We start from the raw sequence: 12,236 nt of genomic DNA, 5'->3' as shown, positions 1-12,236 counted from the left end.
TGGAAAAAAAAAAGAAAGAAAGAAATCTGCCAGATTGACGTGATTTTCTCTGGAAATCGCGCAGACAGAATCCCGGGCTTCCAGCAGGATGCCTGAGAAGGGGACTCGGAGAACGTGGCCGGATGGCAGACTGACTGCGCATGCCCCTGGCCCATGGATGATCTGTTCTGAGACAGCTGCACAGCCTGGGAGGTCTAGCGTGGGCAGCTTGGGGCCTTGGGGACTGTCCTGTCTTCACCGCTACTAATGGCTTAAAGAGGATGCTCAGGGCAGGCAGAAGGAGCAACCAGATGCTGAAAATGCAGATCTGTGAAGATCTCAAGGGGTCCCAGGAATGGACCAAACTGACCAAGAACAAGCGGGATGATGGGGTGTCCGAGTCCAACCTGCGCGCTCCCGGGGACAGCTCGCCGCACCAGCGTGATGCGGCTGCCCAGCCCAGCACACTTCCAGGCAGTAAGCCAAGAGAAACACTGAGGCCAAGGTCACCGCGAGCTGCGCAGACAGCCTAGGATTTAAAGGAGACTGGCCACAGTGGCAAGCGTGTGCCTAGTGACCTTGGAAAGGGACAGGGGTGGCTTGTACAGGGGAGGGCTGGTAGGCTGAGGACCCCAGGTCACTGCCCAGTCCACTGTGCGTGGAAGAAACTAGTAAAGGGGCCCAGGAGAGCTCTGCTTCCCCGTCTGCATGTTCTGGTATGGAGCCCCAGCATTCAAGGAAAGGGTCCACTTGGACTTGTTTTCTGGAGCAAGCCCCCTGCTGAATCGTACAGGGACTCCACCCACCACAGTGACAGTTCTGAGGGGCCTGGGATATTTGCTCACCCTCAGGGGCAGAACCCATGGTCTGTGGGTCTCCAGGGACAGAGGATCTACGGTGAAGATGTACAGGGAAGGCCAAATACAACTTACTAACAGCTGACCAGACACAAGCTGCCTGGGGCCGGGCAGTTTGGTTGTGAGTGAGCTCTTGGTTTCTGCAGGGGAGCAGAAGAGACCCGTGGCCCACCAGGCATGGACTTGAGAGGAGCTGAGCGCCACCAACCTCCCCAAGCATTTCCTGAGTTGCAGATGTGCCTGATAGGGATTTGTTGTGTCGGTGAATCCTACATTTCTTCCCTACAAGATGTCAGCCTTAGCTGGGGTTCCTGTGATCCCAGCAGCGGGGAGGTGGAAGCAGAGGATGGCGGGTTGGAGGCCAGCCAGGGTTACATACAGATTGAGATCCCGTCTCAAAATGAAAACAACATCCCGTCCCCCACCAAAAACCAAAGGTCCTTATCCTCAGTGATGGGGTGAGCAACCGGGCACATGCAGAGAGGTGTGTGTGAGCAGTTCTTGTACGTATGTATGCACGTATGTATGTGTGTATGCATGTATGTATATATGTGTGTATGCATGTATGTATGTATGTATGTATGCATGTACTCTATATCTGCATATCATAAAACTTATTCTTTTAACTGTTACCAAGTATAGAGCGGTGGCACCATCACCAACCCACGGACAAATTCCTTTTCATCTTATGAATTGAAAACAGTACCTGCTGAACACTGATTTGCCCTTTCTGTTCCCGACTCCTGTGAGTCTGACTCTTGCGGGTACCTGATAATCAAGAATCCTTTCATGCCCTCACAGGTGTTCCCACAGTTTATCAGGTGGCAACACATGTCAGAATGCCCTTCCTTTCTTATTGTTAAGGATTCATGCATTCTTTTTATTTATGGATATGTTTGGGTGCCTGCATAAGTTTATGTGCCCCACGTACAGGTAAATGCATTTGTAAGTTGCCAGGCGTGGGTGCTGGCAACTGGAGCCGGGTCCCCTGGAAGAGCAGCAAGCATGCTTGACTCCTGAGCCACCTCTCCAGCCCCCCACGCCTTTCCTTCTTAAAGTGAGCCACTGTGTTTTGATTTAAACATCTCTGCCCTGGAAGACAGGGTCGCTCATCAGCACACAGGACAACGTCCAGTGTAAATGATAGCTCCGTGAGCATATGTGTATGGCTGAGTCTGGGGGGACTACATCCCCACCACGCTTGGGAATTCTCTACCTCATAATTAAGGACCCAAGTGTTTATTGTAGAAATTTATGGGAACATTTCCAAAAACTTAAGAAAAAAAGTGTAAACTTGAAGAAAACAATATAAAAAAAATTGAGCACATTTTGCCAATACAGATTTTTTTTTAAAGTTTCAAATTTTATTTATTTATTCATTTTTTTAAAACAGAGTCTTGCTGTATAGCCCAGGCTGGCCTGGGATTCTTGTTTCCTTTCTATCTATCTATCTGTCTGTCTGCCTGTCTGTCTATCTATCTATCTATCATCTATCTGTCTGTCTATCTATCATCTATCTGTCTGTCTGTCTATCTATCTATCATCTATCTATTTATCTATCTATCTGTCTGTCTATCTATCTATCATCTATCTGTCTGTCTGTCTATCTATCATCTATCTATCTATCATCTATCTGTCTGTCTGTCTATCTATCTATCCTCTATCTATCTATCTATCTATCTATCTATCTATCTATCTATCTATCATTTATCTATCTGACTAACTAGTATGTGTACGTTTCTCCTGATGGAGCCTGGGCTCTCCTACCACTGTGTGGGTTCTGGGGATCAAACTCAGCTCATCAGGCTTGGTAGCAAGAACCTTTACTCGCTCGGCCATCTCCCTGGCCCCTGGCCTGGAACTCTTTTGCCCACCTTTCCATTATTTATTTGTGCGTGTGTGTATGGGGCGTGTGTGTACACACACGCATGCACACATACACATGTCAGCATGCCATGGTGTTGTGTGGGGGTCAGATGTGGCAATGTTCATGAGTTGGTTCTCTACTTCCATCATGTGGGTCCCACTGATGGAACTCAGGTCATTTGGGTTTGGCTGCAAGCTCCTTTACCCACTGATCCATCTTGCCAGCCCCTGGCCTGGAACTTCCAGTCTCCTTGCCTCGGCCTCCTGAGTGCTAGGATCACAGGCCTGGCAGGACAGATTTTTTTTTTTAATGGTTGGGTGGAGGTGATTTTATTTTAAGCACTTATTAATGACCCTGAAACTGGTGTTCAAATACTTGCATTTGCTCTCTTATCTCGCCTTTTCAATGGATTCTTTCGATTTCAGCAAACACTTTTGGCCAAGGGTAAATACCGTTGAACATTACAGTTTAGGGTGTTATATGAGTTCAGATATCTTTTCTGAAAGGACACAAACATAAAATTATTGGTATCACTTCCATTGGAGAGGAAATTGGGGATGTGAATGAAATGTTACCTTTTGGTGCTGTAGACCTTTTATTGGCCTTCCCCTGCCTCCCAAACTGCAGACTTTTAAAAATGTTTCCTAATTAGGTGTACTATAAGTCTTTTTGGGTTTCCTCTTTTTCATTGTTTTTTTTTACTAGCAAATCAACAATAGAAAACTGCTTAAAAAATCAACTCAATTTAAAAGTTCCAAGTTTGTCTTTAAACATTTGATCAATTTTTTTGATTAGCCAATGATCATTTTCTGATTACTCCAAAATGGACAGACATGGGCTTGTTCATACTGAAATGGTAGTGAGTGGTGGACTTTTGGGGTTCAGCCTCAGTAGTCACATCGTTGGGGAGGGTGCAGAGCACCAGGGTATATAAAATGGCAACCTTCCCCACATGGGTTACTGTTAAAAGGGAAGCAGAGCAGTTCATTTTGAATGCGTACCTCGGGTCCGTTGTCTTGGGACTTCTCCATTAATCTCTGTACAAATCGCTCAACTATCTGGGGTCTCACAACCGAAAAGTTTTCTTTCATGACTTGGTGTTTCCAAAGGTCTAGGAAAAAAACAAAAACAAACAAACAAACAAACAAACAAAAAACCAGATCAGCACAGGCATCACAAAACACAGACAGGCATCAAGGACATGACTCCACAGCTCCCAAATGATGCCAACACAACAGTCTGCCACTTTGAAATGCCAGTGGGGAAGGGGCAGTCCAGGACATAGAACCCTCTGGAACATGGAGTAAGGGAGATATCTAGCAAGGCTCTTAAAAATATTTGGGGACGCCCTCCTGAAAACCAGTGAACAATACTGTTACTGTAGACAAAACCCAGAAAGAAATGCTATGCTCCTATTCACCTTTCATGAGGTCTATCTTCCTTCATAGCCTGTGTCTAAATGATGACTTCAGTCTAATGCGGCTATCAGAAGTAAACAGGGAACATGGCTAATGCACAGAACAGGAGGCATGTGTGAACTTATTCAGAGCAAAGTTGCCTATGGTGGCAGAGGTTGTGGGAAACACACCTGTCTGTCATCGGGATCATTTTCACTTATGGCACATCCCTCCAATGGAGTAGTACGCAACTGTTCACAGGAAGACACTCTTCCAATATTGATGGAAGAGTTTGGTGGTATTGATCAAATACCAAGGACCTCAGGTTGTTAAGGGAAAATGGCAAGGCATAGAGCAGTGGATAGAAAAGAGCCCACCCACCCAGAGCTCCAGAGTTTCCCATTCCCAGCAGCATGCGGTCTTTCCCTGTTTTACTGAAATCCTCCTCCCGATTCTCCTCTCACCACTGACCACCTCATCTCTTGGCACCTTTCACGGCAGAATTCCCAGAAAGCAATGCCGTCCCTCCAACCCACTTGCCTGGTTTTCACTTCCCCCCGTCTGGGGAAACGGATTTTTACTATAAATACCCACAACTTCCTCTAAAGCCAACGTCTTGACTCGCCTGCCCTAGCATTCTGCCCAGTTCATAACGTCCCCGTTGGGGAAGCCTCCCCTCTCAAGGCACGGAACACCTCCAGTCTGGCTCTCTTCTCAGCTCCGTGTCCTAGCTGTCTTCACTGACCCCTTCTTCTCCACACTCCCTGCGCCCCAGGACTCAGCCTCTGCACGCTGTGTATTCATGCATTCACCTGCCGTCTCATCCTCTCACAGCTGGTTTATAATAATTAATAATAATAATAATAATAATAATAATAATAACCTCAAGTTTGGATTGGCATCTTTTTATTCTGAAGGTCGCTTAAAACTTAATTTAGGCATAATCAAGTTACCAGTGTCCCCTCCCTACAGGACTCCCTCTGCACATGGCATCTGATCCATCCCTGCTGCCTCAGAAGATACCCAGCATCCGAGCACTCGTGTTTTTCTCTGCTTCCACTTTCAAGACAGCCGGAGAGATGGCACTAGCAATCAAGTCCTCGCCTTGCAAGGAAAGGACACAAGTTTTGTCCTCGGAACACCTGTAAAGCCGGCCAGTCGGGTGTAGCAACATGAGTTGTAAGCCCATTGCTGGGGAGACGCAGGCAGACAGACCCCTGGGGCTCACTGGCCAGCGGGCTTAGCTGGTGGATGAGCTCCAGGCTAGTGAGAGATCCTATTTCCTTTTCTTCTTTTTTCTTCTTCTTCCTTCTTCTTCTTCTTCCTCCTCTTCCTCCTCCTCCTTCTTTTTCTGTGCAGCCGGGCTGTGTGGAACTCGCTGTATAAACCAGACTGGCTTCGAACTCACAGTGATCCACCTGCCTCTGGTTCCCAAGTGCTGGGATTAAAGGTGTGCGCCACCACCGCCCGGCTGAGGGGTCCTACTTCAACAAATAGGTTTCTGAAGAATGACACTGGAGCTTGTCTCCTAGCTCCCCACGCGTGTTACTCACATGTAGATGCACACACACACACACACACACACACACACACACACACACACACACTTAAAATAAAGCGTAAACCAGATGATGTCACTCTGTACTGGGTCTAAGGAATCTTAGCAGCTAGGGAAATGTTGGAGAAGCCAAGGCCCCCTACTCCTCTGTTGACCCTGCCTGCTCTGGCTTCTCACTTCCTCTCAGATGAGAGTCCCTGCCACACACTCCAAAATACACGGGATGATCAGAGAACAAGTATCTGCCACCATCTGCTCAGAAACGGCCGCACCTCTGGGATTTATAGCCTGTGCTGTTGACCCAGAAGTCTTCATTTTGAAAATGGGATTCCACATTTCTTCTACAGATGGCTACTTTGCATAATAAACCTACAAATCGTAGTTCGCGCTTCTTCAGAAGCTTAGCGCTTTAATAAGCCTGAGCTTTGATGGGACAGACAGAGCTCTGATTATCACGGAAAACTTTCCAGACAACAGCTTGGATGCCTTTCCTGGGGTGCTGCGTGGCAGAGGTCCATCACACACTTCTAGCTTGGGACCAGTTTGGGGTTTATCTCTGGTTCCCGCTAAGGAGAAGCCTTTTCCAGCTCTCTCCCTGCGCACGGGTTCAAATGAAGACACACCGAGACTTACAGGCTGGAGCCAGGGAGAAAAGAAGTCTTCCAAGGAATTTCTGGCAAAGTGGAGGCCATCTCCACATCTGTCTTGTTCTCAGTGCATGTGTGTGGCCATGGTGTCTTCAACATGAAGCAGCAGGAGGAGATATGTTCTCTCTCTCTCTCTCTCTCTCTCTCTCTCTCTCTCTCTCTCTCTCTCTCTCTCCTCTCTCTCTCTCTGTGTGTGTGGTATGGTGAATGTAAACGCAGGTCGGAATGGAGGTCAGAGGATAACTCAGGAGTTGGTCCTTCCTTGCCTTGCAATTTGTGTGAACCAGGATCTTTGCTTGTTTTTTTCCCATTGTGAACTCCAGGCTAGCGTTTGTCTTCCTGGAGGGGTGTGCTGTGATCACGGCGGGCGGCAGCACCCACCTTCCCGTGGTTCTGGGGACTCCCATCTGTGTGGCAAGCGCTCCACCCACTGCCCTATCCCCCCAGGCTTGAAGCCACAGTCTTGACAGAGGCTCAGTAGAGGGAGGGGGAAGCCCTGGAGCTTAGGTTAAGTGACCTGGACTAAAGGAAAGTCTGAGCTGGCCAGGTCACTTCCCCTTTCTCCCTCTCTCTGAAGCTCTTAGCCAGAAGCACCGCACTTGCCCCACCCACATGAGCTGGTTCAGTGGCCCCTGGGTCTTAACCCAGACAGAGTGGAAGGTCCACAGGGGCAGAGTCCTTCCCCTCCCTTCCCCTCCCCCACGGCCAGGGGCCCAGGCCAGGGCTTGAAAGGCACATGGAGGTAAGAACCTGTCTTGTCCTCCTGTGATTTTCAAACTGCGCCCCCAAATACTAATTTCCCAAGCGCTGCGTTGTTTTCCGGACAGGATAGCAGTAACAATACAGTTATGGTCTGGGGTCTAGATTGGGGGGAAATCTGCACCAGCTTCTCCCTGAGTTTTCCAAATGAACTGCAGTGCCTACCTACTGTCAGCTCGATGGGACCTAGAATCCCCCGGGAGCAGACTTCCGGGCACGTCCATCAGGAAGCTTCTAGACTAGGTTCATTGAGGTGAGAAAACCCACTCTAAATGTGGGCAGCAGGAGTGGGTGGCAGCGCGCCCTGGGCTGGGATCACAGGCTGAGTGAAAGGGCGGGTGAAGCAGAGCATCACTGTTCCTCTCTCTCCCTCTCCCTCCCTCCCTGTCCCTCCCTCCCTCCACCTCTGCTCCCTGACTGTAGGTGCAATGTGACCAGAGTCCTCAGCGCCCCTGCTGCGGCAGCAGCACGCCTGCCGTGATGGACGACCCCTCAGCCCCTGCCGTGATGGACGACCCCTCAGCCCCTGCCGTGATGGATGACCCTCAGCCCCTGCCGTGATGGACGACCCCTCAGCCCCTGCCGTGATGGATGATCCCTCAGCCCCTGCCGTGATGGATGACCCCTCAGCCCCTGCCGTGATGGATGACCCCTCAGCCCCTGCCGTGATGGATGATCCCTCAGCCCCTGCGTGAGCCGGAAGAGCCCACTTCCCCTCGAGCTGTCAGGCTTTGTACCACAAGGAAGAGAAAACGACCCACGACAGTTACTTGGACAAGCCAGGCATGGTATCCAATCCTGTAGTCTTTGCACTCAGAGGCTCAGGGAGAGCAAAGTTCAAGGACAGCCTGGGCTACCCAGTGAGATCCTGTCTCAAGAATCAAAAAACAAAAGCAGAAAACCAAGGAATTGGCGTTAGGGGTTGGGATGGAGGTCAGGGGTGGAGCACTCACCTGAGGTTCAGTTCAGTGTTGGGAGGAAAAGACTAATACTTGGGTGGCCAATCCAAAGAAGCCAACTAAAGTGGGACGGCTTTCAGAGGGACCGTGCTAGCTGCATATCATTTTACTTAAGGTACACAAGGCTACAAATATTTGCTCGTACTCTCACACAGAGCGTGGGCCTCTGCACGCGTCCACTCCAGCGTGGATGGGTGCTGGATCATCTCTCCTCTGTAGATAACGATGCGGTTCCCAGCATGCACTGTGGCTCACCGTTGAGCCCACAGTCTGTAGGCTTTGGCAAATGTAACTGGAAGGTGTATGGATGACAATTTCTAGGTGTATTTGTCTTGAGAAAAAGAGTAGCTAAAGATTATGAAAATCTAAATACATTATTTTGTAAATTTTCACAATTTTGCCCAATCTGTCATCTCTCCCAAACAACTACATTTTCAATGAGTTTTTCCAAAAATTTCAAGGTAGTGTTTTAAAATCTTTTTTTTTTTTTTTTTTTAGGACAGGCTGGCTGTCCTGGCACTTTCTATATAGTCCCGGATAGCCTCCAACCTGCAATTCTCCTGCCTCTGGCTTTGGAGTGCTGGAATTGCAGGTGAGAGCCACTAGGCCCAGCATGTAAACTGAACGCTTGGAAAAGCAGTTACAAGTTCACAGCAAAGCACAAAGCGCCCGCAGACCGCTTGTCCTCCGAGGCCAGCCACACTGTGCATCAGTGACAGTCATCCCCAGTGACCTGCCAGCCACAGCAGCCGAGGGTCGCAGTTGGTCTTGTGGTTCACACCTGGTGTTCCACACTCAGTGAGTTGTGACAAATGCATAACGACATTATAGCATTGCAGGTCATTCCCCTGCCTGTCCCTGCTACCCACCATGGCTGCCCTGGCAATGGCTGTTTTTGTTGTTGTTGTTGTTTTGTTTTTTACTGCCTCAGTGACTTTGATGTTTTTAGCATGTCACATTGGTGGAATCATACATGGTTGCATTTTCAAAACAGCGTCTTTCACTTAGTAATAGGTATTTAATCTTCTTCCACATCATCTTTAAAAAGTTATAATTACAGCATTTCTTCCTTCCCTTTCCTCCTTCCAATCCTCCCCTGCACCCCTCCCTGGTCTCCTTCTAATTCATGGCCCTTTTCCCTAGTTATAATTGCATGCATATGCATATATATTTATAAATATAATCTGTTCAGTCTGTGTGATGTTGTTTGGATGAATGCTGGCTGACCTTTTGGTACTGGGTAACCAATTGGCGTGCTCTTCTCTGGTCGGGGGTACTTCTCCCCACCCAGCTTTCCTCAGTTGCCAGTGGTTCTTTGTGTACCGTGGAGGCCTCGTGGCCATTTCCCAGTCCACTTTGGCATGTCCAGTGGCGTCTCCCTTGTTTAGCTGATGTTTCAGGAGCCATATTGGTGAGACTTTATGTGTGTGGCTTCTGACATTGGCAGGAGACACAGTCTCACAGCACAGCTCCGGATCCTCTGGCTCTTAGAATCTTTCTGCTCCTTTTCCTGGTCCCTAAGCTTCAGGTAGTAGGCATTTAATCTTCGTCCATGTCTGTTTAGGGGTTCATAGCTCACTCTTTCTTTTTCCTTCTTTTTTTTTTGGTAGGATTGAACTTGCATACTAGGCAAGTTCTCTAGCATGAGATCTTTCCTTCCTTCCTTCTTCCCTCCCTCCCTCCCTTCCTTTTCTCCTTCCTTCCTTCTTTCTTCCTCCTTCCTTCCTCCTTCCTTTCTTCCTTCCTTCCTCCTTCCTTCCTTCCTTCCTCCCTCCCACCCTCCCTCCCTCCCTCCCTCCCTCCCTCCCTCCCTTCTTTCTTTTTTTCTTTCTTTTCTTTCTTTCTTTCTTTCTTTCTTTCTTTCTTTCTTTCTTTCTTTCTTTCTTTCTCTCTCTCTCCTCCCTCCTCTTCCTTCCTCCTTTCTTTCCTTCTTTCTTTCTTTCTTTCTCTTTCTTTTTCTCATTCTTTCTTTGAGACAGGCTCTCCCTCCACAGCCTTGGTATGTAGAGCTGTCTGGCCTCGAGCACACAGAGGTTGACTTGCCTCTGCCTCTTGAGTTTTGGGATTAAAGGCTCCAACTGTTTTCTTTCTTTCTTTTTTTTCAATATTGGATTAATTTCTAAAATTATATGTATGTGTGTGTGTATGGGTGTCCATGGAGGCCAGAGGTGTCAGATTTCCCAATGTGGGTGCTGGGAATTGAACTCCAGTCCTCTGGATTATCAATGCTCCCTCTTACCCTCTTAATCACTCCAGGCCTAAAATTCTGGGTAGGTTTTGTTGCTGGTTTTATTTGTTGCTCTTTGTTTGTTTTGAGACAGGGTTTCTCTGTGTAGTTTTGGTGCCTGTCCTGGAACTCACTCTGTAGACCAGACTGGCCTCGAACTCACAGAGATTCATCTGCCTCTGCCTCCCGAGTGCTGGGATTAAAGGTGTACGCCACCACACCCAGCTTGTTTCTTTTTAGTGTTTAATAACATTCTATTAGCTAGATGTATCACAGTTTAGGCAAATCAACTTGGTTGTTATAGAAACAACAGATCTCTGTACATACTCTGACTTCACTGGCTTTTATAATTTTGAATGAAATCACTCAAATTCAATGACGACTTAAACCTTTGTAAGCAGGATTGGAACAGGCAATGATCAAAAGGGGCAAAAGCAAGTCAAAGGTTGTGACTAATCCACACTCTGCTGGTTTACATCCCCAAAGGATGATACAGACAGACATGAGTGCAATGAATGTATACATGTCTGTCTGTCTGTATGTATGTATGTATGTATGTATGAATGTACGTATGTATTCCACTATGGAGACCGTCGGCCTTCAAATTATTAAGGGAAAATCAGAAAATCTGTTTAAAAATCAGTTTAATGTCGAAGTGTCAAACATAGAGGTGCAGGGCCTCTGAATTCAGGGAGCCTGTGTCTGGGGTTTAGAGCCACTGCCAGCTTGGGGATGGGGGCAGGGGGGGGAACGGGGGCGGGAGACAACTAGTTCAGCTGTCAAGAGCTATTACCAGGACCAGGTGTGGGTGCCATATCTCCACAGCTTCCCTGACAAACTGGAGGCCATGAATAAAAAGATCAAAGACATGGTGGAAGGGAGGTAAGAGGGGGAGGGAGGGAGAGAATCTTCCATGGTTTGGTGTGTGCATGTGCGTACATGCGCGTGCACACGCGTGTGTGTGTGCGTGTGCGTGTGCGTGTGCGTGTGCGTGTGTGTGTGTGTGTGTGTGTGTGTGTGTATGAGCCCTGAGGCCAGAGGTTGACATTCATTCTCCGCCTTATATTTTGAGACAGGGTCTCCCACTAGGCTGCTTGGACAGTGAGTCCCGGGTATCCTCCTGTCTCTGCCTTCCTATGCTGGGTCACACTGTGCCTGGCCTTTTACATGGTGCTGGGACTCTCAGCTCATGTCCTCACGTTTGTGCGACAAGCACTTTGTTCTGAGCCAACTCTGGGGCCCCTGAGTTCCCCTTTGGCAAGGACAAAGGCAAACCCTGGTCTGGCCAAAGCAAAGACCTTGAGGGAAAACCTTGGAGCAAACCTGCAAGGTCACTGGGCTTCTAAACGTCCTTGAGTCCTGACTTCCCCTGAGAAGCTGCCAGCTCCAGGCTGACCGAGTGTCAAAGCTATCCACGAACTGCTGTTCTCTGGAGGGAAGCTCCTCCACTTGGAAGCTTTGCCGTTGTAGCTGCAATGAGCAGTAGGTGGGTGGAGAGTCCAAGGTTCTAATGCCTTTCCAATGAGAGTGACGCCCATTCCCCCAGACTGAACTGGAGAAATACAGCATCCACGGCACTCAGTGGGCACCTACTTGCTTGCGTTAGGGAGCCCAGAGGACCCAGACTTCCATGCTGAGACAGTCCGCCACAGACCGAAGGCCAAAACCAAAATAAACTGAAGGCAGTAGCAATCACCGCACCCATCTATTGGGGATGTCTTTTTGTATGTTGTAAATGTGTTGTTTTGATTGATTGATAAATAAAACATTGATTGGCCAGTAGCCAGGCAGGAAGTATAGTATAGGCGGGACAAGAGAGAGGAGAATTGTGGGAAGAGGAAGGCTGAGTCAGGAGTCGCCAGCCAGACACAGAGGAATCGAGATGTAAAAGTACCGGTAAGCCACAAGCCATGTGGCAACTTATAGATGAATAGAAATGGGTTAATTTGAGATATAAAAACTAGATAGTAAGAAGCCTGCCATGGC

General features: G+C 48.3%; 1 protein-coding gene across 1 annotated transcript in view; it reads right to left on the bottom strand.

Annotated features, from left to right (window-relative positions):
• LOC114707511 overlaps positions 1 to 12,236 on the bottom strand; it is a 178,242-nt gene that overhangs the window by 24,131 nt on the left and 141,875 nt on the right. Inside the window, 1 exon segment of the mRNA XM_037200291.1 lies at positions 3,705 to 3,814. Within this exon segment, the coding sequence (XP_037056186.1) occupies positions 3,705 to 3,814 (110 nt within the window).

Source organism: Peromyscus leucopus, chromosome 8a, assembly GCF_004664715.2.
Source record: "Peromyscus leucopus breed LL Stock chromosome 8a, UCI_PerLeu_2.1, whole genome shotgun sequence".
Classification (NCBI taxonomy): domain Eukaryota; kingdom Metazoa; phylum Chordata; class Mammalia; order Rodentia; family Cricetidae; genus Peromyscus; species Peromyscus leucopus.
The sequence above is the reverse complement of the archived record's forward strand: the minus strand, read 5'-3'. Positions and strand labels throughout refer to the sequence as shown.